At 39.0% G+C, this 27,857-nt stretch overlaps 2 protein-coding genes across 12 annotated transcripts in view; both read left to right on the top strand.

Moving 5' to 3' along the window:
- Positions 1-5,631: 5,631 nt before the first annotated feature.
- Positions 5,632-27,857, top strand: part of fam168b (family with sequence similarity 168 member B) — a 58,279-nt gene continuing 36,053 nt past the window's right edge. Inside the window, exons 1-7 of one of the 8 annotated variants that reach the window (XM_060870082.1) lie at positions 5,632-5,737; positions 6,961-7,050; positions 7,165-7,248; positions 7,753-7,916; positions 8,010-8,190; positions 8,398-8,522; positions 8,618-9,314. In XM_060870082.1, coding sequence (XP_060726065.1) covers positions 6,981-7,050; positions 7,165-7,248; positions 7,753-7,916; positions 8,010-8,190; positions 8,398-8,510 — 612 coding nt within the window. In that variant the 5' untranslated portion in view covers positions 5,632-5,737; positions 6,961-6,980 and the 3' untranslated portion in view covers positions 8,511-8,522; positions 8,618-9,314. Of the gene's footprint in view, positions 5,830-6,960; positions 7,051-7,164; positions 7,249-7,752; positions 7,917-8,009; positions 8,191-8,397; positions 8,523-8,617; positions 9,315-27,857 lie in introns of those variants that run through there. The other 7 variants (XM_060870088.1, XM_060870087.1, XM_060870086.1 and 4 more) reach the window with 7 other exon arrangements.
- Positions 20,031-25,961, top strand: LOC132845801 (cAMP-responsive element modulator-like). 4 transcript variants are annotated; one of them, XM_060870079.1, is made up of 3 exons: positions 20,031-20,282; positions 23,374-23,530; positions 25,479-25,961. In XM_060870079.1, exons 1-3 carry the CDS (start codon positions 20,252-20,254, stop codon positions 25,621-25,623), a joined length of 333 nt encoding a protein of 110 aa, XP_060726062.1. In that variant the 5' UTR covers positions 20,031-20,251; the 3' UTR covers positions 25,624-25,961. The 4 variants fall into 4 exon arrangements, with proteins under 4 accessions (XP_060726062.1, XP_060726059.1, XP_060726060.1 ...); XM_060870076.1 differs by having other exon boundaries at positions 25,021-25,622; XM_060870077.1 differs by having other exon boundaries at positions 20,035-20,282; positions 25,072-25,622.

Below are 27,857 nucleotides of genomic sequence, written 5' to 3'. Positions count from 1 at the left end.
GTGTCTGTGTGAGTGTGAGTGTCTGTGTGTGTCTGTGTGTGTGTGTGTGTGTGTGTGTGTGTGAGTGTCTGTGTGTGTCTGTGTGTGTGTGTGAGAGGGTGTGTGTGTGTGTGTGAGTGTGAGTGTGAGTGTGAGTGTCTGTGTGTGTCTGTGTGTGTGTGTGAGTGTGTCTGTGTGAGTGTGTGTGTATGTGTGAGTGCGTGTGTGTGTATCTGTGTGAGTGTGTGTGTGTGAGTGTGTCTGTGTGTGTCTGTGTGTGTTTGTCTGTGTTTCTGTGTGTGTGTGTGTGTGTGAGAGTGTGTGTGTGTGAGTATGTGAGTGTGCGAGTGTGAGTAAGTGTGTGTGTAAATGTGTGTGTAAATGTGTGTGTAAGTGTGTGTGTAAGTGTGTGTTCCTCATAAAGACCTTTCTGATTCTGGTTCTGATTCTGATTTTGCAAGAATTTTGCCTAAACATACTTGGCAATAAAGACCTTTGTGATTCTGATTCTGATTCTGATGTTGCAAGAATTTTGCCTCTAGGCCTTACGATTCAGCACAAAATTGGGTTTTTGGACTGTTGGTGGCACTAGACGGTTTGAGCTAGACACACCAAAGTTGCTACAGTAACTTCTAAGACTGGCCTCTACATGTGTGCCAAATTTCATAACTTTCCTACGTACGGTTCTATGGGCTGCCATTGACTTCAATGACGGACGGAAGAATAATAATAAGAAGAAGAAAACTAACGATAACAATAGGTATCTATGCCCCTTCGGGGCTTGACCCCTAATAATAATAATAATAATAAAAATCCTAACAAAAACAATAGGTTTCCAGCGCTTCGCGCTTGAACCCTAATAATAATTAAAGCTGCAAGCAGCATTTCCCAGGTTCAAGCGTTTAAGGCCTTTAGGGATTTTCACATACACAAAGTGACCCGCAAGTTACAGAGGGTGCCACAATATATGTCATGTCATGCTACATATGTCATGCTACAGTGTATTATACGAGTATATGTATACTACGAGTATTATACGAGTAATACGAGTCAATATCTGTGCTCGGATTGAATGAAAATCATCATTGGCTAGCTGATTGTGTCAGCGTTCTGTGATAGGCTAGTCACAGCGCCCCTCCCCTACAGTGATAGGCTAGTCACCGCGCCCCTCCCCTACAGTGATAGTCTAGTCACAGCGCCCCTCCCCTACACACATACAGATGTATTGTGTTGCTGTGTCTCGCTCTTCTCACTCACAGTCACACACAGAACAGCTCTCTGTCTCTCCCTCAGTCACGGGTTCGTGGGTCTTTTCCGTTAACGTTTAGGGTTTCTTCAGCTTTTTACTTCGGGTTGTAACGTTAATAATACTTACTTACTAACCAGTAGAGTTCTGGTAAACGTGGGTTCGTTCAGACGTGGTGCTTGCTTGGTAGAATGCGACTCGCATTGCGTCTCTGATTGTCGGAGATTTTTTTTCTTTTTCAAACCTTCAGCTGTCTCTAACCAGTAACCAGACACTGTGTGTCTGACACGTTTTTGCTGTATTTCATAAAAACATAAAGGTAGTAAGCTAGTGTTATAAATATTACAAATGAATTATTACCGGTTAAAGCCCCGCCCATTTCAAGACAAGCCTACTTCCGGGTTAGGCCCCACCCACTCCGAGTCAGAATCAGAATCAGAATCTTTGCCTTACGAGTCAGAACAAAATTGGGTTTTTGGACTGTTGGTGGCGCTAGAGGGCTTTTTTTAAAAATGGCTGTTTTTAGTGATTTTTCCGTTATAGCACGAAGTGGCCAATCGCCACGGTTTTTGAACTGTGACCTCAGTTTGACCTCTTTCACATGTGTCCCAAGTGTTGATAGCTCATTTAATTCTTGAGTTATTGACATTTTAGTAAAACTGGCTCCTCACAGTCCTAACTTTTTGGGGCCCCTTAAGGACCCTGAATCAAAATTTCGACTTTTTTTCGAAAATTATTGTCATTGAGACTCCAGAGAATATTACTGCACTGGATTGGTCTTGATCAGGCGAAAAACCTAGGACTAGTTAGCAAAAGTAGGTTTCGGATAAAATGCGCTATAGCGAAAAAATTTAATGGCGCAAATGAAATTGGAGATATACGTTTTTTAAGTCATGAGCCAAGGATTCCAATGATATAAAGCACTTGAGATTTGGACATAGGGGTTTTAGGGGTTTAGGGGTTATGGGCACAAACGCGTTGAGGGGCGCTGAAGCGCCCCAAATTATCCGATTCCGCTGAGATTTTGGCCCTGAGTAACTGTGACCATCTGACTACCAAGTTTGAGCTCTCTAGGCCTTACGGTTTGGGCTGCACGATTGTTTCTAGGGTGGAATAATAATAATAATAATAATAATAATAAAAATCCTAACAAAAACAATAGGTCTCCAGCGCTTCGCGATTGAACCCTAATAACAACAACAACAATAATTAAAGCTGCAAGCAGCATTTCCCGGGTTCAAGCGTTTAAGGCCTTTAGGGAGTTTAAGGCCTTAAAGGATTTTCACATACACAAAGTGACCCGCAAGTTACAGAGGGTGGCACCCGCTCCTAACCTAGTGTCTCTAATACAGAAAAGCTTACCAACGTGTTGTACAATATATGTCATGTGAAGTACTCACCTGTCCAGTTTTCCCTAAAATAAACAAAGTCATATCCATAAAGCGAAGAAACACAAGCATCCAGATGCAGAACGAGTGACCGGCAAGTCACATACACAAAGTGACCGGCAAGTCACATACACAAAGTGACCGGCAAGTCACATACACAAAGTGACCGGCAAGTCACATACACAAAGTGACCGGCAAGTCACATACACAAAGTGACCGGCAAGTCACATACACAAAATAACTAAGAAATTGGGATACATGAACAGTCTGACATACTAAAACCAAATGAACAACAATTGAGCCCTCTAATTGAAGCTGAATGTGCTTGGAGGAGAGCACTAACTCAGGGCTCAGAGATTCTAGAATCAGAAGAATCTCTGATTCTAGAACTGTGTTCGGACTGTGATGTCACACAGGATAATGAAGATTGACAGGAGATGTCCAATGGTAGGGATCTGAAAAGATAGATAGTGGAGCAAAGAGAGAGAGAGAGAGAACAAGAACAAACAATCGCTGCGGTTTATGAACTGTGACCTCAGTTTGACCTCTTTCACATGTGTCCCAAGTTTGGTGTTGATAGCTTATTTAGTTCTTGAGTTATTGACATTTTAGTAAAACTGGCTCCTCACAGTCCAAACGCTTTGGGGCCCCTTAAGGACCCTGAATCAAAATTTCGACTTTTTTTCCATAATTATTGACATTGAGACTCCAGAGAATATTACTGCACTGGATTGGTCTCGATCAGGCGAAAAACCTAGGACTAGTTCACAAAAGTAGGTTTCGGATAAAATGCACTATAGCGAAAAAATTTAATGGCGGAAATGAAATCGGAGATATACGTTTTTTAAGTCATGAGCCAAGGATTCCAATGATATAAAGCACTTGAGATTTGGACATACGGTTTAGGAGTTATGGGCACAAACGCGTTGAGGGGCTCTGAAGCGCCTCAGATTGGCCGATTTCGCTGAGTCCTTGGCCCTGAGTAACTGGGACCAGTACTACCATCTGACCAAGTTTGAGCTCTCTAGGCATTACGGTTTGGGCTGCACAATCGTTTCTAGGGCAGAATAATAATAATAATTAAAGCTACAAGCAGCATTTCCCGGGTTCAAGCGTTTAAGGCCTTTGGATTGACATGACAATATATGTCATGTCATGCTACATATGTCATGCTACAGAGGGTGCCACAATATATGTCATGTGAAATACTCACCCGTCCAGTTTTCCCTAAAATAAACAAAGTCATATCAATTAGAGATGAGCCGGATACTCGGCTGAAACGAGTATCCGATACGAATAAAGCACTTCTGCCGAGTACGAGTATTATACGAGTAATACGAGTCAATATCTGTGCTCGGATTGAATGAAAATCATCATTGGGTAGCTGATTGTGTCAGCGTTCTGTGATAGGCTAGTCACAGCGCCCCTCCCCTACAGTGATAGGCTAGTCACAGCGCCCCTCCCCTACAGTGATAGGCTAGTCACAGCGCCCCTCCCCTACAGTGATAGGCTAGTCACAGCGCCCCTCCCCTACAGTGATAGGCTAGTCACAGCACCCCTCCCCTACAGTGATAGTCTAGTCACAGCGCCCCTCCCCTACACACATACAGATGTATTGTGTTGCTGTGTCTCGCTCTGCTCACTCACAGTCACACACAGAACAGCTCTCTGTCTCTCCCTCAGTCACTCGGGTTCGCGGGTCTTTTCTGTTAACGTTTAGGGTTTCTTCAGCTTTTTACTTCGGGTTGTAACGTTAATAATACGTACTTACTAACCAGTAGAGTTCTGGTAAACGTGGGTTTGTTCAGACGTGGTGCTTGCTTGGTAGAATGCGACTCGCATTGCGACTCTGCCTGTCGGAGATTTTTTTTCTTTTTTAAACCTTCAGCTGTCTCTAACCAGTAACCAGACACTGTGTGTCTGACACGTTTTTGCTGTATTTCATAAAAACATAAAGGTAGTAAGCTAGTGTTATAAATATTACAAATTAATTATTACCGGTTAAAGCCCCGCCCATTTCAAGACAAGCCCCTTGTCTTGAAATTACTTCCGGGTTAGGCCCCACCCACTCCGAGTCAGAACCAGAATCAGAATCTTTGCCTTACAAGTCAGCACAAAATTGGGTTTTTGGACTGTTGGTGGCGCTAGAGGGCTTTTTTTTTTTTAAAAAAAATGGCTGTTTTTAGTGATTTTTCCGTTATAGCACCACCAAGTGGCCAATCGCCGCGGTTTTTGAACTGTGACCTCAGTTTGACCTCTTTCACATGTGTCCCAAGTTTGGTGTTGATAGCTCATTTAGTTCTTGAGTTATTGACATTTTAGTAAAACTGGCTCCTCACAGTCCAAACGTTTTGGGGCCCCTTAAGGACCCTGAATCAAAATTTCGACTTTTTTTCAAAAATTATTGACAATGAGACTCCAGAGAATATTACTGCACCGGATTGGTCTCGATCTAAACTAATACGTAGCAAAAGTAGGTTTCGGACAAAATGCACTATAGCGAAAAACTTTTCAAGGGGGGAATGAAATCAGAGATATATGTTTTTTAAGTCATGAGCCAAGGATTCCAATGATATAAAGCACTTGAGATTTGGACATACGGTTTGGGAGTTATGGGCACAAACGCGTTATGGGCACAAACGCGTTATGGGCACAAACGCGTTGAGGGGCTCTGAAGCGCCTCAGATTGTCCGATTTCGCTGAGACCTTGGCCCTGAGTAACTGTGACCAGTACTACCATCTGACCAAGTTTGAGCTCTCTAGGCCTTACGGTTTGGGCTGCACGATCGTTTCTAGGGCGGAATAATAATAATAATAATAATAATAATAATAATAATAATAATAATAATAATAATAATAATAATAAAAATCTGAGCAAATACAATAGTGTTCCAGCGCTTCGCGCTTGAACCCTAATAACAAAAACAATAGGTTTTTAATGTCCCTAATAATGTCACGTATTAGTTTAGATAAGACTTTAATCAGCTCTCACACACCACTGAGCGCCGCTGTGTCTCCCCACCGGAAATAGTTTCCGCTGATGAATCCGGAAGTGACGCACGTCGCCGCTAGGTTTGCTGCGCAGTGTTCGGTAGCGATCGTCAGAGCAACAAGACAACATCAGGTGCTGATAAAAAAACAAAACAACAAATAGCGCGACCTGTTTTATAGACATCGCAGGGAGAGGTTAGATTCGACACGAAAACCCAATCAGCCGTAAGTATCCGTCAGTGATGTTGTGGTCCGTATAGGCGCCTGTTGTGGGGATGTGAGGGGGAGAAACTGGAGGCACAACCAGGGGATGCGGGAGGATGAAGCCGTCTGCGGCCTACACCGTGTTAGCCTTCATTCACCATGTAGAGCCTATACTCACTGCTGCAGTTATAACATGCTGAAGAAAACCAGTTCTGCCTTGTTGTCCCCCCTGTGTGTGTGTGTGTGTGTGTGTGTGTGTGTGTGTGTGTGTGTGTGTGTGTGTGTGTGTGTGTGTGTTTAAACACTAATTACAGTCGAGATTTGGGGCTTTCTTCTGTTTAGGAACAGGCGGCTAGTGAGCTAATCAAAACGGACTTGATGTGTGCGTTTGTTTTTGTTGTTAATAAAGCGTTTAAGAGACTGCTGATAAGACTGACATTGTGAATAAAACACCTTCCGAACAGCAGGGTTGTCATTTTTGAAAGGTCCTTTGGAGAAAAAATAGACAAGACCAGAGAAGTTTGTTAGCAAAGCACCAGTGTTTAGGACAATGTCCTGTAATACTGTAGATCACCATCAAGTGCACTGGATTTACACCAGGAAAGAAGAAAGTCTCTCTGCAAAGTCTCTACTATTTAAAGTCTTATAATTATATTATTACATGTACTGATAGAACAGGATCACGTGAAGCTTTCTGACAAATATTTGTGAAGAGTAAATTGCAGTGTTTAGACTTTTTTTGGTCATCAGCAAAGTGCAGTTAAATTTCATTTGCTTTCTTTGTGTAGTATTGCAAAGTCCCAGAATGGAGAGAAATTGCAGAAATAATTAAAGTTTGTAGACTAATTTGTAGTGTCAGAGATGCAACAGCTTATTACAGCCTTCATGGATAAGTGCAATAAATAAGGAGTGATAACGCAGCAACCCTCATATTAGTAAATAGATAATTATATATTTTTTTTTAATTAGCCGACTTTTTTTCAAGCACCCCCAAAATAAACACTAAATCAGTGTTTAAGAACACACTCGAGCTCAAATCCTGTAAGAGAAACTGAAGTCTGAAGGAAAACTCTGGAGTGAAGGAATTGTGTTAATGAGCTCCAGCTTGACACCTGCCCTGTTGTACCTTCTTGTATGTGTTGTATTTTAAAGGTGCCAAAACGATCAACACCATGAACCCTGTCTACAGCCCTGCACCAACAGGGGTTCCTTATGCCAACCCTAAAGGAATAGGATACCCAGGTAGACATTAAACTGATCTCGCTCAATACATACTATGGTTTGTAGAATTAGCTTGCCTGAATATTGTACATTTAGGATATATTCCCACTTCCTCTTCTGTTTTTTATTTTGCAGCTGGATTTCCAGTTGGCTATGCAGCAGCAGCCCCTGCATATTCCCCCAGCGTATACTCTGGAGCAAACCCAGCATTTCCTACAGGTAAGAGAAAATCATACCTCATCTTACATACATTTTAGTGTCCTTGTAACAAAGAGTCTTGTGTGGAGGACATATTTGTCTAGGACAGATCCAGGGAGAAAAAAATCAGCACCCTTCCATAATTGTCTGTTTACACTGCACGAGTAATTTCAGTAAAGAGAACCTGTTACAAATACTAATGTCTTGGTCCATTGTTGATGGTGTCTGAGCAGTTGATTATATTTAATTTTATGTTTTTACACCAGACACCAGTGCCACTAATTCTGCTACAATGCATTTCTCTTCTACATGTTACTTATTACTTATCTTGGTTAACTGTGAACTGCTGAATGCACATCTTTTGTCCTCTTAGTGTTGCATCTCCTTTTGCTTTGTCATACAGCAGTCTCCCAAGTCAGATGTTAGACTTTTGTATGCATATAATGTACATAATAATAATATAGAGGTGAATATAACAACGAATAAGCTATAAAATGACCATTTCAGTGACTTTTTTTTCTTCAGTAAATTCTTACCACCTTCTAGGTTATGCCCAAGGGACACCATTCAAAATGTCCTGCTCGCCAACAACAGGTGCTGTGCCCCCATACTCCTCTTCCCCCAACCCATACCCTGCTGCTGTGTACCCCATGAGGAGCTCTTATCCTCAGCAGAATCCCTATGCTCAGGTGAGAGGCTTCGGACACGCAGTTCACACATTATCCTTCAGTGAATACATGTAGATGTGCATTTTCTTTAATAATATATATTAATATCCACAGCAGCAAGGAACTTACTACACACAGCCCCTATATGCTGCTCCGCCTCATGTCATTCATCACACCACAGTGGTTCAACCCAACGGCATGCCGGCAGCTATATATGCTCCTCCCATCCCTCCTCCACGCCCTAACGGAGTCGCCATGGGAATGGTAGCAGGCACTACTATGGCAATGTCAGCGGGTAAGTGATTGCTTGTTCTCCTGGAACACATATGAGAGAGAGAGAGAGATACATATCTCATATCTCTGTGGTGATATTTTAATTATTTTGTCCAGCCCCTTAGTTTATTCTAGAACAGTGGGACTGTGTGTGTGTGTGTGTGTGTGTGTATTTGTCTGCATGTGAGTGCATGGTCATGTTGTGTGTAATGCATACTTGTTTCCACAGGGACTTTACTAACAACTCACTCCCCAACTCCTGTAGCTCCCCACCCTGTCACAGTGCCCACATATCGACCCCCTGGCACACCCACCTACAGCTATGTGCCCCCTCAGTGGTGAACAGATAGCACTGTGAGTACAATCCCACATCCTAGTTCTTCCTTTCATACATATGAATGTAGAATATGAAACATTTTATTTTCTAACAATCCCCTTGTCCTCCACAGGTTAGAAGACGATAGATATGCATTTGCACAGTCCAGTATTTTACAGCTAAAGTTGGGGCTGATGCCACATGTGTTCCCAGCCAGTCGTTCTTCCTTCTAAGCATAATGTGAATCTGAACCCCGTTGGACGAAGAAAGAAAATTTTGGAGCGGGAATGAGAACCTTTCCGTTTCCAATCACATTTGTTAGCATTACTCATGTTCTCTGGCATATCTCACATCAGAAGACTAGCTCTTCATGCAGACTTGTGTTTTGTGGACTGTCTTGCAGTTTTTATAGCATTTAACTCTTGAAGTGGTTAAAAAAGAGAAGGGTAATGGAATTAGTTTGTATTTGGAATCCATATTGAAGTGAGTGCATGTAAGTATTAAAAATAATAATGCTAGCTGAAGCTCCCTGCCATGATTGATGCAAAATCATCAAAGGGATATAAAAAGCAACATCCAAAGGGTTAGGGTCAATGCAGCAACTTCACATCTCTAATGCAGTGTCTTTATTGTTATTACATAGAAAATATAAATTATGTTTTCCATTTTTTAAAAGAAAGAAACAGTGTTGTAAAATTCTTACATTGCTTTGGTTTTAACATGGGTTTTAATTTTTGTAAGTGTAACTGAGATGTCCGTATTTGGTTAACACACTTTGCTCTTATGCCACTTTGTATGTGAATGTTGGGTTAGGTATTTTCTAAAATAAATATATATATATATATATATATATATATATATATATATATATATATATATACATACGTATATATATATATGTATATATATATATATATATAATTTTTTTTTTTTTTTGGGCCTCAAACAGAGATTTCCATTTCTGTTATGATGGTTTATCATTCCTCATGCTTTCTTCTTGCTAAGAAATTTATTGCACATCTTTGCCTGTGTGGAAAAAGATAGGCCGGCTGATCTGCCAAACATACCGGTGTATTGGTGCTGATAGCATGCCTTTTTATTTCTTTGCTTTTAGGGTCATTTGCTAAGGATTTGACAGAAAGGGTAATAGTGGAATCATTGCTTTTATCTAACACATTTTTATTTGGTCGATTTATAACCCAGGCATATTTGTTAACACTACTGAGGACAGAATAAGTTATTGGAGTCATTTGGTTAAGAAGCCCCAAAACACTTAAATTGCTTGTTACCTCAAGTTTGCACCATGACTGACTGAATTTCACTGTCTTTTTACTTCTTCATATTGCCTATGTCACCTTGGTTAAAGAATGTTTTGTAATGTTTGTGTTTTTGTTTTGTACTTTCAAGAAAGACCAAAAATAAATACAATAATGAACATTGTCTTTAGTCTTGCATGTTTAAAGTGACAGCAGTCTGAAAGAAAATGCAGCAAAAGCTCAGCAGCAGGAACATAAAGCATGTTGGCTGATGTCATGTGTACTAGCAAAACTTTGCTAAACCATTGTTGTCCAGTATTATATTGTTTTTCAGCATAAACCCCTGAGCAGGGTGAGCACCTACACCCCAACATGTACAGTATTAGCCAGGAAGCAGACCTGGATGGATGTCAATCAACAGTAGCTTGGGATGGCATAAAATCCTGCTTGTAAAAGTAACTATTTAAGGCACAAACTACTGCATACTGGCCACACCATATTAATAATGTTGCCATAAAATATCTGACATTTCCACTGGAAATTACATTTTAATTTAAACACCCAGATATAAACTTTTTCTAAATCCTAAATCTCAAATATTTTATGGGCTGACCAGTATATCCCTGATCTCAGACTGCATGTGTCTTTCAAAGAGAAAGTAGAAAAATACACAATGCTGATTGTTTAATTAGCTTTTTTTGAATATTAGTTTAGTGCAATAACTTTGCAATATATGTTATTTGAAAAATATCAACAATGCACTCACTGTGTTATGCTAACCATTTACCAATAAGCATTTGTAACCATAAAACATGTCACTAAATACTGTTTAGTCATTAAACAAGTCATTAAATACTACTTCTGTGGCTAGTGAACACAACACATAGCTCTTATAAATTAAGTGGAAATTTAATGGAAGTTTAAAAAATAAATAATCTATTAATCTTCAGTAACAACTTTATTCTGATTAGGGTTGAAGTAGATCTAGAGCCTGCCAAATGGACTCGGGCATACAAACAGTGTTTCTTTGGTACTGAGGGAGTCCCCTCTTACCTTGAGTGTTACTGTGGTTGAGTCCGAGCCTCCAATAAGCTGTATATTGCAGAAGAAGTTAAGATTCATCAGACAAGTTGAGGGTTTTTCCAGTTCAGTTTTGATTGGCCTCTTGGTATTCTTTGTACCAGACCATTCAGCTCTGTGAGCCATGTCATGAAAAGTTTGATTGGGACCATGTGGTTTTCTGTGGTTGTCACTCATCCACCTTAAGGTTTGAGGTGTTGTGTGTTCTGAGATGTTTATTTGATTTAGTATGCCCTTCCTGGCAGCTCAAACTAATCTGGTCATTGTCCTATGATCTCTCTCATCAACAAGGTTTTTACACAGTTCTATGTAAACTCGGGAGACTGTTGTGTGTGAAATTCCCAGGAGATCAGCAGTTTCTGAAATACTCATACCAGAACATCTGGCACTGACAACCATGCCATGTTTAAAGTCACAGAGATCACATTTTGATGTTTGAAATGAACATTAACAGAGGCTGTTTACCTTCATTATTTTATGCTTTTTGCTGCTGCTACATGATGACTGGATAACTGCATGAATGTACAGGGGTTCCTTAGTGAGTGTAGTATTTATAAATAAATATGTACATTTAATAAGTAAATTTTTTTTAAACACAATGTCAGGTGCAGGCTGATTTTATTTTGACGAACTAATCACTTCTCACATATGACATACATTCTAACAAATTATCAAAATTCTCAGTAAAATCAGTTATAGGGTTTTAGAATAAGATCAAACATGTACTGTATTTGTGTTGTGAGACTATATTGTGCAGTCAACACAGCGCAGATTGCGAATGATGCTGCCTAGCATCCACCTGGCGAACCTCCTCTCTCTATTCGGCAAAATGTACAGACTCCTTCTGTTCTCCTTGAAAAATACGTTTGTTTTTTTTTTTCAAATTAACGAGTACTCTAATAAAGCAAATCTCTCCCGTTAACTGCCAAAATACAGACAGCACGGTACATGTTTCACCAGTAAATAAATGATCTTTTAAATAAAGACAGCAATTTACTGGACTATTGTTACACCACAATGAAGAATCCATATCGCTCAGCCCCATGGGCAGCTTTGGGTCTCTCTGATCACTGCCTGGTTCATCTTATACCAACCTACAGGCAAAAACTTAGATCTGTTCAATCTGTAATAAAGTCTCTAAAGAGATGGACCAGCAAAATAGAGCGGGTTTTACAAGCCGGTTTTGAAACGGCTGGCAACGATCTGGATGAGCTCACTGAGAAAGTAACTTCATATATCAGTTTCTGTGAGGACATATGCATCCCTACCAGAAGTCATCTAACATCCAACAATGATAAGCCATGGTTTACAGCAAAACTCAAGCACCTTTGTCATGCCAAATAGGATGCCTACAGAAATGGAGACAGGGTCTTGTACAATCAGGCCAGGAACACCCTGAATAAATAGATTAGAGTGGCTAAGAAGAGCTACGATAAAGGGTTGGAGGTTCAGTTCACCTCTAACGACTCAGCTTCACTCTGGAAAGGTTTGAAAGTTATCAACATCTACAAGACACCATTCCCAGCACTGACGAATCAACAACTTGCTGAAGATTTCAGCATTCTATATTTCATACACTCATTCTATTCTATTCATTCTATTTTCAATAGAATGAGTGTATGTAATATAGAATGCTGAAGATTTCAGCATTCTATATTACATACACTCATTCTATTCTGGTCTATTAATTCTATTTTTTTATTGTAGATTTGAAATCCCCCACAAACAATTCTGATCATATTTTTACACAACCTTTAACACCTCTAGAATCCTAAATCTGTCAGTGGATCACCAGCCTTTTTTACAGATAGGCAGCAGCTAGTGAGACTGGGGAAAATCATGTCAAACAGCCACTCCACCAACACTGGCGGCTTTTAAGGTTGCGTTCTCTCCCCACTGCTTTTCTCCATGTACACCACTGACTGCACCTCTAATGGCCCCTCTGTCAAGCTCCTGAAGTTTGCAGAAGACACTACAGTCATCAGCTTCATCAAAGAAGTAGACGAATCTGCCTACCGACAGGAGGTTAAAGAGCTGGCTGTCTGGTGCAGTCACAACAACTTGGAGCTCAATACGCTCAAAACAGTGGAGAGGATTGTGGACTTCAGGAGAAACCACCCTGCACTCCTCCCACTCACCATCATAGACAGCACTGTGGTTGCAGTAAAGGCATTCAAGTTCCTGGGCTCTACCATCTCCCAGGACCTGAAGTGGGACACTCACATTGACACCACTGTTCAAAAGACCCAACAAAGGATGTACTTCCTTAGCCATTTGAAGAAGTTTAACCTGCCACAGAAGCTGCTGAAACAGTTCTACTCAGCCATCATCGAGTCTGTTCTGTGCACTTCAATAACTCTCTGGTTTGGCGCAGCTACAAAATCAGACATCAGAAGACTACAGAGAAGTGTTCGGATTGCCGAAAGGATTACTGGTGTTTCCCATGCCCTTCAAGAACTGTATATATCCAGAGTGTGGAAAAGTGCTCAGAAAATCACTCTGGATCCTTCACATCCAAGTCATCCCCTTTTTGAACTTTGACCATCTGGCTGGCGATACAGAGCCCCAAACACACCCCTGCATCTCATTCTATTCTTTTCATTCTACCGTAGAATGAATAGAATAGAATGAGATGCAGGGATGTACTTGGATGGAGGTGCTAACAATTAAATGTAAGGTTATTGCACATTGTTATTGCATAATGGTTGGAACATTTAACTGTTTCTATAATGGTTGGAACATTTAACTGTACCATCTATAGCACAACTGTACATACAATTTATTTATATTTCAATGTATTTGTATTATTTTTTACATATGTGTTTTTTTGTATTCTCATCTTGTTGTCTTTGTGTACTGGAATACACTAAAACAATGACAATTATGACACTAATACAAATTCCTTTGTATACGCAAACGAACTTGGTAATAAACCTCTTTTTGATTCTAATTCTAATTCAGATCTAGGTTTATCTAACCACGCCCACTGACCGTTAAAATGCACGCGCTCCTGTAGAATTCACCAGCGAATTAAACCCCCAGAATCAGTTCGAACAATTTAATAGCCATCACGACGTTACGGTATCAGGACTGTGGTAAGGTGCACTTAACTTTCCCGCACTTAAGATATTTTTTTAGTAATACAATCATTATATATATGTATCTATAGATAGATATATAGTTATATCGTATTCTTCTGTCCGATGTTTAGATTTTGAAGCGTTTTGAGGTTTAACGTACTTTGAACACGTTAATTAATTTACATGAAGTTTAATGAATCTTAATGTGTAAACAAACTGCTAATTGGTATCGCATTCATATTAAAATACCATCCTCATATCGCTCGCTAGTCAAATGAGCAATTGTTAGCAATGCCTCTGATCTGACTAATTACAGTGGTGTACTTGTTACTATAGTTTCCGTGTACTACTATGGTTTAAAATACAGGCTTTGTTACTGTATATTAGTATTGTTTTGACTTCAGTGTTGAACTGGAGAGTGAATGAAAGTCCCAGGTCTTACCTTATTATTTTAGAATAAACAAAGACTAAGTGTATAAAACCTTGTCTTTGCTTGTTTAGATAAACGACGGACAGTATTGAATTAGCAAATAAAATCATGATGAGGAAAGTTGTATTATTTTGCAAAAAATGATCTATGTAAAAGTAATGTGACACACACACACACATTTTGTTACATTAAATTTTATGCACAAACCCAGGCCTGTACCCAGCCTATTGAAAGGGGTGGTTCTTTTTTTGCAGTTTTTCTCCTCCTTTTGTATTTAATTATGAGGTTCAAATACTTCATTTTGGTGACCTTTTCTGCACTAATTTGTGCTGGATTAGCTCGTCTGCTGGTATCTTAATGAGCACGCTTTTTTATGCACCTAAATTATTTACTGCATTGTTGTCAAATTGCTTCCTCATGTACCACCTTTAGCAGTCCATACACAGTTCATAGGTTTAAAGACCACACTAACAACAGAACAGATTTAATGAACTTTACTGAAGTATTAATAATAATTATTTTCATCATCATTTCTTGACTGTCTATCAATGTCTCTTTGCTTGTTGCTGTATTTGTCTTGACACTTATGGATTTAGTACACTGGTCAGTTCAAATCTTCTTGGGTGCAATTTGGAGAATATGTTCACAGCTTCATCCAGGTTGACTGCCATGTCATAGTGTGTACGGATGAGGGCCAGGGATGACAAGTGGTCCTCTCCCAGGACGTTTCAGTTCCTGGTCAGGCAGCTCTGGTGAAGGTCATCTTGGTAAAGTTGGACTACTTCAGAAATGTCCACTGTCACACCTGAGTTGCACTGTATAGACGGAATTAGACCCAGGAGCCTTGATGCGGTTACAGATAGAGGAATGAATCTGGATTCAAGCTCCAAGATGTCATGGTCTAGGAAAGGTATAGCCATTTTGCGACGATAGTAGTCCTTCACAGTTTCAGCAGGTACATTTTCTCTCTGTGTCTGCCTTCCAGCAAGACGTGGTTGATTGGTAGGCTCAACATCGACCTGAGCAGCCATCCTGATGATGCTTGTAGATCTGGTTGAAGTCATCCTCAATTGTCTCACGTAGCTCCTTGTAGATATTGTATTACCGTCAGACGATATTCTGTGACCCTTAATAAGTATGTTTAAATTCTGTTTTCATAACTCTTAAGCAAATTAAATAAGTTGTTGTGAAATTTAAACAGGTCTCAGGTCAGAGAAACGACCAAATGACCGGTCCTGTCAGATGCCGTTCTGCTGTGCAAGCGTGGTCGTGCGCTCTGATTGAGTTCAGCTGAACGTGGGGGGGCATGTGCTGTTTCTTGTTTCCCATGTAAAGAGCAACTCGCATGCCACGTCCAGCTACAAGAATGTATCATATTAATTTGAAACAGCAACCCAGAATATTTGTCAGAAGCATTGATTAAAACAATGATGACAATAATCACATGAAAAAAAACAACTTAAATTCTGGACCTTTGGCAGTGAGGGGGGTTCGTTCGAACCACCCGAACCCCCCTGCCTACGGGCTTGCAAACCTGAACATGCTGTAATGTATTTTTTCTTTGTTTTACTCTTTTTTTATAGTCAAGAAGAAAATACCACAATGGATACAAAAGATTTTTTTCAACAAGCTAAAATTCGAGGTCTGTCGACTGTCAATCAAGACATTGCTGTTCATCAGGTATTTTAACCCAGACATGACCATAATGGTGTTACACAGTAACTGGCCTTTGACAAAAAAGTAAATATTTTTAAACATATAACATAGAAACTAAATATATTTGAAGTCCTTCAAATACATGTATCTAACATTTATAATGCTTTGATATTAAACCAATTTTGACGTTATGAAACTGACAGGTTTCAAAGTACTGACAGTGTATTTATTAATAATACTTTCCTAATGCCCTTTCCTATTAATACCCTCTCTCACAGACAGTTGCCATGGTAGCCTGCTTTCATATTAGAGTACTACTTATTAGAGATGAGCCGGATACTCGGCTGAAACGAGTATCCGGTACGGATAAAGCACTTCTGCCGAGTACGAGTATTATACGAGTAATACGAGTCAATATCTGTGTTCGGATTGAATGAAAATCATCATTGGGTAGCTGATTGTGTCAGCGTTCTGTGATAGGCTAGTCACAGCGCCCCTCCCCTACAGTGATAGGCTAGTCACAGCACCCCTCCCCTACAGTGATAGGCTAGTCACAGCGCCCCTCCCCTACACACATACAGATGTATTGTGTTGCTGTGTCTCGCTCTGCTCACTCACAGTCACACACAGAACAGCTCTCTGTCTCTCCCTCAGTCACTCGGGTTCGCGGGTCTTTTCCGTTAACGTTTAGGGTTTCTTCAGCTTTTTACTTCGGGTTGTAACGTTAATAATACGTACTTACTAACCAGTAGAGTTCTGGTAAACGTGGGTTCGTTCAGACGTGGTGCTTGCTTGGTAGAATGCGACTTGCATTGCGTCTCTGCCTGTCGGAGATTTTTTTTCTTTTTTAAACCTTCAGCTGTCTCTAACCAGTAACCAGACACTGTGTGTCTGACACGTTTTTGCTGTATTTCATAAAAACATAAAGGTAGTAAGCTAGTGTTATAAATATTACAAATGAATTATTACCGGTTAAATCCCTGCCCATTTCAAGACAGGCCCCGCCTACGTCCGGGTTAGGCCCCACCCACTCCGAGTATGGATACAGATACAGATAATTCATATGGTTAACAGATACGGATACAGATACAGATAATGCTGTACTCGCTCATCCCTACTACTTATGTCATTTTCATTCATTCATTCATTCATTCATTCATTTTCTACCGCTTATCCGAACTACCTCGGGTCACGGGGAGCCTGTGCCTATCTCAGGCATCATTGGGCATCAAGACAGGATACACCCTGGACGGAGTGCCAACCCATCGCAGGGCACACACACACTCTCACATTCACTCACACACTACGGACAATTTTTTCCAGAGATGCCAATCAACCTACCATGCATGCCTTTGGACCAGGGGAGGAAATCGGAGTACCCGGAGGAAACCCCTGAGGCACGGGGTGGGGGAACATGCAAACTCCACACACAAACACACACAAGGTGGAGGTGGTAATCGACCCCCCAACCTTGGAGGTGTGAGGCGAACGTGCTAGCCACTAAGCCACCATGCCCCTCTCTTATGTCATTTTAACATATTAAATTCTATAGTTTTATGTTGGCAGAATCTTAGAATCAGTAAGAAACCACTGATTAGAAATGAAGTTTGCAAGAACTAAAACAGTATTGTTGTGTTGGACTCTTTGCCACAAAGTTGGAAGCATACATTTTTACTTCCACTAAACCTGTGTCCTGTGCACAACGCATATGGTGAACCAAGTCTGTAGTGTAAGAACTTAGGTGATGTGCCCAGAGACCTGACATCAACCCCACTAAACACCTTGGGTGAACTGGATCACTGACTGTACAGCAGACCTCATCAAATGACAACAGTGTCTGATCTCAATTATGTGGCTGAATGAGCAAATGCCCAAAGCCACTTTTCAATTAATTATAGCAGCAAAGGGGGAGTAAATCAGGAATGGGATGTCCAAAAGCAGATATGGGTGTGATGGTATCCACAAACATTTGGCCATATGGTGTAACTGCGTTTATAGTGGGATTCTGTACAAAATTCTGATTCTGATTTTTCCTAAATTAGAAAAAAAAACAATCAAACAAAAACAAACAAACAAACAACAACAACAAAAAAAAATACAAGTAATAATTTTAGCCCAATGTTGGCATTATGCAATCAGGGGTGAAGCAGATTTGATCATATACTAGAAGTTAAACTAGACTTGCACAATGCCAACTCATTATAAGCCCTGTGTCAAAACCATGATCATAGACTGAACCTGACTATTTGCCTTTATTGATAGTAATGGCATGAGAGCGACATTGTCACACAGCCCTATTTATTAAGTTGTGAAGGTTTTCTGCTTTCTGTTTTTAATTTATTACTTGCATGTTCATTCTTTGTAAAGGGTTTACATTCACAAAATGATTTTGCTTTTTATTTAAAGGCCCTGAAACAAGCTTATTAGTGATGTTAAAATACTTACTGACTGAACATATGCTTCTATGTAATTAACAGACCTGCCATTCTCTGGAATGTATTTTTAAAGACATATTTTGTATGGCCAGTTTATTTGCAGATTTAAATAAATATGTAAATGGCCCAGGGGGCACGGTGGCTTAGTGGTTAGCACGTTTGCCTCACACCTCCAGGGTGTGATTCCTGCTTCTACCTTGTGTGTGTGGAGTTTGCATGTTCTCCCCTTGCTTCAGGGGTTTCCTCCGGGTACTCCGGTTTCCTCCCCCGGTCCAAAGACATGCATGGTAGGTTGATTGGCATCTCTGTAAAATTGTCCCTAGTGTGTGATTGGGAGTGAGGGAATGAGAGTGTGTGTGCCATGCGATGGGTTGGCACTCCGTCCAGGGTGTATCCTGCCTTGATGCCCAATGACGCCTGAGATGGGCACAGGCTCCCCGTGACCTGAGGTACTGTAGTTCAGATAAGCGGTAGAAGATGAATGAATGAATGAATGAATGTAAATGCCCCAACCTCTGCAACCAGTTCTTAGGGATAAACATTTCTGTGTATTCATATGATGGAAATTTTGTAGATACATCAGCAGGAAATATGTTGTGTATATTGTGATTCCACTACAACACTGAATTTCAAAACTCACAAAGCATTGTCTCTTTAGAAAGCATCAGACTTGGAATGCAGAGAGGATTTCTTGGTTCCAGGTTGCTCCTACAGGTAACAAACAGTTTGCTATGCGTTATGCTTATAGGTATGTTATACTGTCAGAAACATGTGTTAACCAAATGTTTTTTGTGTTCAAGGAAAAATCTGAATGAGCTTAGTTCCCTGGGATCTGTGACCCTGGTGCCTGCAGAAATGTTGTCAAATGAACAAGCTGTTCCACCTACTGTACAAGCACAGAACTTCTTCATCACCAAGCGAAGCCAGATGTGTAAGACTTTTTAAAAAATAAAATGTTTAATATTATTTAAGCTGCCGCTAGGTCAATTATCAAAATAATTCTCACCTGTTTATTTCTAGCTTAAAAAAGTATGTGATGGTAAAGATTATTTATATCTTTGCCTCTAGATGCCTTCAAGTCCAAGGGTGGAAAACAGATTAGCAACGGCAAGCAGAGTTATCCGAGTTTCAAAATACCCACTTCAAGTGCTGCACAGCCTAGCCCAGCCTTTGTTAATTGCCATGTGCCATCTGTTGATGGGACTCGATATTATGCCCCTGGCAACAATATGATAATCAAAGGTAAAATATCATTTAATATGTAATCATTCATTCATTCATTCATTCATTTTCTACCGCTTATCCGAACTACCTCGGGTCACGGGGAGCCTGTGCCTATCTCAAGCGTCTAATATGTAATCAATTAACCTAAAATAAATGGTAAAGGCTAGTTGAATTTAAAGGGATATTAACATGAGGGAATGAGGGAATGAGGTTATTTTAAAAGAAAAGCACCCACAGAAGGGGTTTGGTGTCAAAAATACCATGATTTAAAGGAAAAACATTCCCATTGTACACACTCACCATCTATTAAATAAAAAGTAAACATTATCTGCTGTAAAATTCTCTACAAACTTTTTAAAGAACGTGTAATATTTGACATAAGAAACCCTTGATGCTGTGTGTTACAATACGGCTTTGAAGCTAAGAATAACAACAAATGCTTTTGGCTTGAGGAAGCAGGAAGAGCTGTGGGGAGGCGGGGATTGCTCAGACAGCCACTGAGCTACTGACATCAGGAGGTTGGTGATGTCATAGTGATGTCAATAGCTTTAATTGTAATTGCACACATAGATAGTCAGTGCGTGATGAAGGCAGACAGAGAAACACATGGCTATAATTAGAGAGGAAACAGAATCAGGTATGTTTTTATTCATTTTTAATGTTCTAAATGATAATAGAGTGCATAAATATTATACTTAGTACACAACAATGTAGCATGGTGTAGATGGTGTACATGATGTAACAGCAAACAAACATAATGTTTTTAGTTTTCAGCTGAATGAGCTCCTTTGAAATGTAGATAGACTGAGGGTACTCTAAAGATAAATAATAATTCCGCAAGAATTTAAATGTCATGAGAACTGTGAAAAGTGAACCTTAAATGGTTCACTTTTCACAGTTCTCATGACGTTTTAAGCTTGTTTTTAGACATTAAATGTTCTAAATTTGTATATTCTTATTATATATCAGTATTGAAAGAAAAAGTCTATGTTCTAAATCTCTGAATCTTTACGTCAGTTAAATAACAGCAAGTGATTTCTTGTGTATACCTTCTTTAAAACACTCTTGCTATTCGCTCCTGCACACGCGTGCACAAACACACACACACTCTCTCTCTCTCTCTCTCTCTCTCTCTCTCTCTCTCTCTCTCACACACACACACACACACACACACACACACACACACATTCTCTCTCTGTGTCTCTCACCCCTCCTCCCTGCAATGCTCAACCCACTCACTGACGTCATCATGCTTCCTGGAACTGGACGCCAGCAGGGAAATGTAAATGCTGAACAGCAAATAAGATGTACATTGACGTCAGTCCAGAGTCATGCTGTGATTACAGACAGTTCCTTTTGCAAGAGCAAGACATTACAAAACTAATCTGTTAGGTAGAAAACCATTGCTGCCTCTGAGAGACATGAGAGACAAAGATGTTCGTAGAGAAAAGCGAAGGGAAAGAGCCTCAGGGAAATAGCTCTGTAAGAAAAAAGCAAGAGAAGGTAAAAGAAACCTTGTATATATTGCTTTCCACTCTGAATACTAGTGCTTTTTCTGTGGTTTGCATATCTGATACTAAAAGACAGTATGGGGTCTTTGTGGACTTGGAAGTAGGTATAATTAAAACAGGAAGTTCACTATAGTTTTGCTTTTTTATGCCTTTCTGCTGAACAGTGTAGTGTGGCTTGCTACTGCTTGGCAACAAGTCTGAATCCAGGGTGTCAGTGTACTGGGTATGTGTCTCTTTTCTTTCATGTCATTCGACATGTTAAAGTAGGAGGTAGAGTTAGTTTGAAGGTTATTGGTTTTGCCTTCAAGGGTTATTGGTTTTGCCTTCAACATAACAGGGATAATTAACCATGGGTACTATGTATTGCTCAACCAATCTGGACAATGATTACAATGTTATTTAAAGAATAACACATCATACATTTTTGGGGGTTTATTATTAGATTTATTGTTAGAATGTTTCTCTGAACATTCAAGAGACAAGTTCTCTTTTTCTTTTTGGATTTTACTATGATTTCCCACTCCTGTACCCTTTCTCAGTCATGCACACACACACACACATACATGTAGCCTGTTATTTTACTGAGAAAATGGAAAGTGTGACACCACACAAGCTTACAACCAAGAATCCTTCCATAAATGTTAAATAAATGTCTCCTAACAAAAAGCCCAACACTTAAACCTCAAACACCACATCAGTAATTTAAAGAATTACATTTTTAAACAACCCCTTTATAATCACATTAGATTACATTTGTTGTACAAATTCTGTGTATTAGATGTTACTATAGCAACAATAACATTAGAAAAGTGCATTAATATTAATGTTTGTTATAGAAAGAGCCACCTATTACACAAAAACATATTTACAACAAACTAATGGATGATTATTATTAACCAACACTAATTTACTGGAGAACTACTTAAAATGAAAAAGTAATCTGAAAGAAAATCTGACCCAATTGCAGGTAACAAGGTGTTTTATTAAAATAAACTAGACCAAACAAACATAAGGAAACATGAGGGAGAAAAAAAATCTAGGAAAAGCTACAAAAGAATAACCCCAAAAAACAAAACAATACAACTAAGATAAAACCAAGAGCATAAAACAGAGAACAAATTCAAGAAACAGAAGGCACACAATAACAAGGAAACAGGATTAAATAGGAAAGGTAATTGGGAAGACATGAGGAACAAGTGTGCAATGGTGGGAACAGTGGGGCAAACAAAACAAAAACAAAGACACATGGCACAAGAAAAACAAAGCCTGCCAGAAAGTCCCCCCTGGTGTTCAGGCATGGTATAGTCCAAGCCATCCATGGCAAACATGTATTTGATCTTCATTCATTCATTCATTTTCTACCGCTTATCCGAACTACCTCGGGTCATGGGGAGCCTGTGCCTATCTCAGGCGTCATTGGGCATCAAGGCAGGATACACCCTGGATGGAGTGCCAACCCATCACAGGGCACACACACACTCTCATTCACTCACGCAATCACACACTAGGGACAATTTTCCAGAGATGCCAATCAACCTACCATGCATGTCTTTGGACCGGGGGAGGAAACCGGAGTACCCGGAGGAAACCCCCGAGGCACGGGGAGAACATGCAAACTCCACACACACAAGGTGGAGGCGGGAATCGAACACCGACCCTGGAGGTGTGAGGCGAGCATGCTAACCACTAAGCCACCATGCTCCCTGTATTTGATCTTATCAGTTTAAATGAAGTGTTAAACACAAGCCCAAAATGGTCTACTATGTAGGCATCTTCGCAAAATACTTGTGTTAACCAGATTCAAAAACTTTTCATAAGCATGACATTGTTTATTACTTGAAAAATATTTGCTTTTGATTATTAGTCCCCTGCTTTGTTTATTTTGTTGTTATTCCTGCTCAAACACAGGTGATCAAACTAATCATAAAGCAGAATAAAAGTGCAGGACGGTGTCCAGTAGGACCATGGCTTTGAATCACTGCTGTAAATTATGTAATAAACAGTCATGTTTTTTTTTTCTTTTTTCAAAAGTTGTCTTGATCCATCAATATTAAAGAATGTGTCACTGTTCTTTAAGAAAGAACGTTTTTTTTAAAAGAAATATTTTCTTTAAGAAATACAGTGCTCAAATAAATTCATTTGAAAATTATATGGACAAATACTGGAAATACTCTTGACAGCAGTTTTGTTTGTGTGTGGGGATGTGGGTTACTCTAGCTGCTACTGGAGACGTGTCAGCATATCAGATCTGTTCTCCTGCCACCAGCCTGCCACAGGGTGTAGTGATGGCGAGCTCACCAAGCCCTTTGCACAGCTCTCAGCAACTTGCTGAAGAGGCCTCACGCAAAAGAGAGCTTCGCCTAATGAAGAACAGGTAACACAATAATTCTGTCCTTAGTACACTACACACTATTTTTTTTACTTGTGTTATAATACTAAATGACACCTCACTGCACAAACACTTTTGCTACTATTTTGATAACTTTTCAGCAATTCACTGCTCTCACCAACTCATCTTATTCATGATGTTTCATTTCCATCAGCTCAGCTGCTTTATTCTACTTTCACACATATGCTAATTACATAGAGGTCCGGACAGCTGAGTCACTGGATATTTTCAAGCGGCGGTTGAAGACCTACTTATTCAGGAAACACTTCAACTAGCACTTCTTTCCTTATCTTTCGCATTTTTTAAAAAAAACCCAAAAAAACAAAAAAAAAAACACCTTTGACACTTTTTCATTGTAACTTTGAACAAATGTTTTAAACTCATGGTATCTTAAGTATGTAACTTAGTGAGCCAGCATTAATGTATTCAATGTTAGAGATTTAAGCACTTATGTACGTCGCTCTGGATAAGGGCGTCTGCCAAATGCTGTAAATGTAAATGTAAATGTAAATTACATAAAGTAAGAACTTTAATCAGTGGGTGTTTTAAATAGCGTTCCAAATCAGTTTTCTTGATGCTAAAGTGAAACATTCAGCAGAAAAACCATTGGTAAATACACTGGTGAGATACACTGGTGATTAGCAGTCACTGCAACCATATTTGCATAAAGTTAAACTTTCCTTGTCATGCTGCTGGACATACCCACAGATATCTAGGAATGGCAGCGGTCATTCATGTCACTGGAAGTTGCCAGCTTTAATTAATAATGAATGTTCTCCATGCACTCTGTTGCAGCTCGCTGCAGTATGGTAGCCTATGTAGTAAGCCTATATAGTAAGGTCACTTTCCTCTTTCCAGTAAAAAGGAAAAAAGGAATCCATGTCAGTTTATATTAATGCACTGTGGCATCAGTCAGGTTGAGATGATTTTCTTTAGAATGTTACATCGAAACAGGAAAAAATGTGTCCTATAAATTATGAAGATGTGTTTGGTGTTTTTAGACCACTTTAATTTGTGCAGATTTCCAAACAGTCAAACATTTTTCATTAATTTTAAAAAATGTTTTAAAAAAATTGTGTAAAAACTACCTGAGGTACCTAGAAAAATTGCTTTATAAATGCTTAGAATGGGTCAAATGTGAAAAACATTTGCATTTTCAAATAATACACTCTAGAAACCAGAACATGCACATATTTAACATGGTATTTAAATGATTGGAACATATTTATAAAATATAGTGCATGTATGTTAGAATAACAAGTTATTGTTTACAATACTATACTCAGTAGGTTCTGAATGCAGGCTGTGGACCTTTTTCTTTTTTCATTCATTCGTTCATTCGTTCATTCGTTCATTCATTCAGATTTAACCTTTCCTTCCATTTGCATGGGCAGAACATGGCTTGACTGAACTGCTAAAAAATGTTTTCTAATTAATTAATTAATAAATTAATTTCTTTTTTGTTGAATGGCTAGTCTAGTTGGATGTGATCATGCTCACGGGAGGGTCTTTGTTATCGCTTCCAGGGAAGCTGCACGGGAATGCCGTCGGAAGAAGAAAGAGTATGTCAAATGTCTTGAAAACCGTGTTGCCGTGCTTGAAAATCAAAACAAGACACTCATCGAAGAACTCAAGGCCTTAAAAGACTTGTACTGCCGCAAAACCGAATAAGCAAAAACTGTCGGGGGTCACACATTTTAACTATTGCGCTCTTTACAGATTACTGAATGCACCTAAGCAAAAGCACTTTCACTCTGTTTAGTCACTGCTCGCCGATGCAGAAAACAGGCCACAGATGCATTATTTATGTAGTTTTATATCTTGATGACTGTGAAAATTGTATGTGTGTTATGTGATTGTCTAACAGAGCTGATTTGCTGCACTGAGCCAGTGAATGTGTGGTATTTTGCCTTTGTCACTTGTTCTTTTTCAGGAATGCAGCTAAAGAGTGTCGCCGTAGAAAAAGAGAGTATATAAACTACCTAGAGGTCCGTGCCACCATACTGGAGCAGCAGAACAAGAAGCTCATGGAAGAGATAAATTATATGAAGGGAATCTGTAAACAGAAGCCAAGTTAGGTCTTAAAAGTTACTGCCTCATTGCTTTGCATCTGATTCTTCTTTTTATTTGGTTGTTCTGCATGTTGTTTTTTATCTTTGGGACAAAAGAAATATACCAGCACAAAACACCATACCATCCTGGGTTTTTATGAAGAACATTGTTTTCTATTGTTTTATCAATATTTCAATTAACAATGCTTACAATATAGAAGAATAGTCTATATATTAAATAAGCTGTTGTATATTTAATTTACATATTGATGTATTTGAATTGAACATTTACAATGAACTAAATATTGAATTCATTTTGTTTCTATGTAGTGAATTTTAATCCTGAATAAATATATTTTTGAAAATTAGTTTTCATACTCTGCATATCTTTACACATTTTAGTTCTGCAACTGATATATATATGTGTATGTATATATATATATATATATATATATATATATATATATATATATATAATTCACAGATCAGCTATAACATTAAAACCACCATAAACAGTTCTGAACCCTCAAGGCATGGACTCTACAAGACCTCAGAATGTGTATTGTGGTATCTGGCAGCAGATCCTTTAAGTCCTGTAAGTTGTAAGGTGGTGCCTCCATGGATCAGCACATCCCACAGAATCAACACCTTGAATTCATATTTCTCAAATTATTCCTGAACAATTTTTACAGCGTGGAAGGGCACATTATCCTGCTGAAAGAGGCCACTGCACAGGCTGTAAAAGAAAATGATTCATCAGTCTAAGCCACCTTCTATTGCTTTATGGTCACATTCTGATGCTCAGTTCTGGGCAGGGGTCAGCATGGGAGCTCTGACTGGTCTGTGATTATAAAGCCCCATACATGGCATGTATCTGTGATGCATTGTATATTCTGACACCCTCATGAACTTTTTCAGCAATTTGTATGACAGTAGCTCATCTGTGGGATCAGACCTGGGCACTCATGACTCACTTGTTCACTGATTTTCCTTCCTTGAGCCACATTTGTTAGTTACTAATTACCAATTATTATCTAAAACACAGCATAAGACCTGCCATTTTTTTAGTTACTCTGTCTCAAACTTTTAACCATCACAATTTGGCCAAATAGAATATATTGAAGATTCGGTTAGTGAACTCAGTACAGCTGTGGCACTGACATGGTAGTAGCATGTTAGTGTGTGTTGTGCATGTGTGAGTGTATCAAGTACAGCTGCATGCTTGAACATTTCAAATCGTGCTTTTACTGGCTACTTTATTACATCCTAATTCCTTGTTGGTCCTACATGCTTGTGTACAGCATACAGACTTAAGCTCTTTTTCATACACAATTTATGTTAAGTCTTTATTCATATAGAGTACCGTGGTCCTTTGGTGGTCACTTTCCCCTGACCTACAAAGTGAACCAGTATACCTTTTTGTATTTGTATAAACTTACTAGCGACAGAGGCTCTTACTGTATTACTTCGATAAGAGCATGGTTCTGAAAAAAGCTGGGCTACGTAAATGTTCGGTTTATAGTAACACACAGGTCCTAATACATTTCTATATATGGTGTAGCTATCCGTATTTTAACTTAACACTACATTTTCCATCATAAGAGATTCATAATTCACTATTATAATAGTTGCTATTATTAATAGAGAGAAAATAAATGCAGTAAGAGAATGACTAGATAGATAGATAGATAGATAGATAGATAGATAGATAGATAGCATGGTACATGTACAAAGCAACTAAATGCAGTTTGGCATCTACCAGAAGTGCAAAGAGTAGAAAGTGCATTTCGTTTTATATATATATATATATATATATATATATATATATATATATATATATATATATATATATATATATACAGTATATACAGTATATAAAGTATATAAAGTATATATAGTAAATAAATTTAAAGGTTATAGCAGTGGACATTTTTGAAAAGTACAAGTAGAAGGTAATAAGGTTATGGCATTAAAAATGTGCAAGCTGAATAAGCAAGTCCACTAAATATATATAATAACTAACATAACTAATATATATATATATATATATAAAGTAGTAAAACTACTTAGTAACTCTAAACGATTAAAATAACTTCAGTAAAATAAAAGGATAAATAAAAAGATTAATAATAGTGATGGGAAGTTCGGTTCTTTTCCGCGAACCGGTTCTTTCAGACAGTTCATTTTAATGAACCAGTTCAATAATCCAGTTCACCAGTTCTTTTATGTCCTGACATAATGACGTAAATTCCTTCATCCCG

Source organism: Tachysurus vachellii, chromosome 5, assembly GCF_030014155.1.
Source record: "Tachysurus vachellii isolate PV-2020 chromosome 5, HZAU_Pvac_v1, whole genome shotgun sequence".
In the NCBI taxonomy this organism is placed as follows: Eukaryota; Metazoa; Chordata; class Actinopteri; order Siluriformes; family Bagridae; genus Tachysurus; species Tachysurus vachellii.
Note: the sequence above shows the minus strand (reverse complement) of the source record. Positions and strands in the feature narration are given on the sequence as shown.

Bases quoted from the DNA above. Each gene is read 5' to 3' on its own strand.
- LOC132845801 (XM_060870076.1), top strand. From the start codon at position 20,252: ATGGCTATAATTAGAGAGGAAACAGAATCAG. The intron at 20,283-23,373 runs GTATGTTTTTAT...GGGTTACTCTAG, and splicing joins TAGAGAGGAAACAGAATCAG to CTGCTACTGGAGACGTGTCA. The intron at 23,531-25,020 runs GTAACACAATAA...TTGAATGGCTAG, and splicing joins CTTCGCCTAATGAAGAACAG to TCTAGTTGGATGTGATCATG.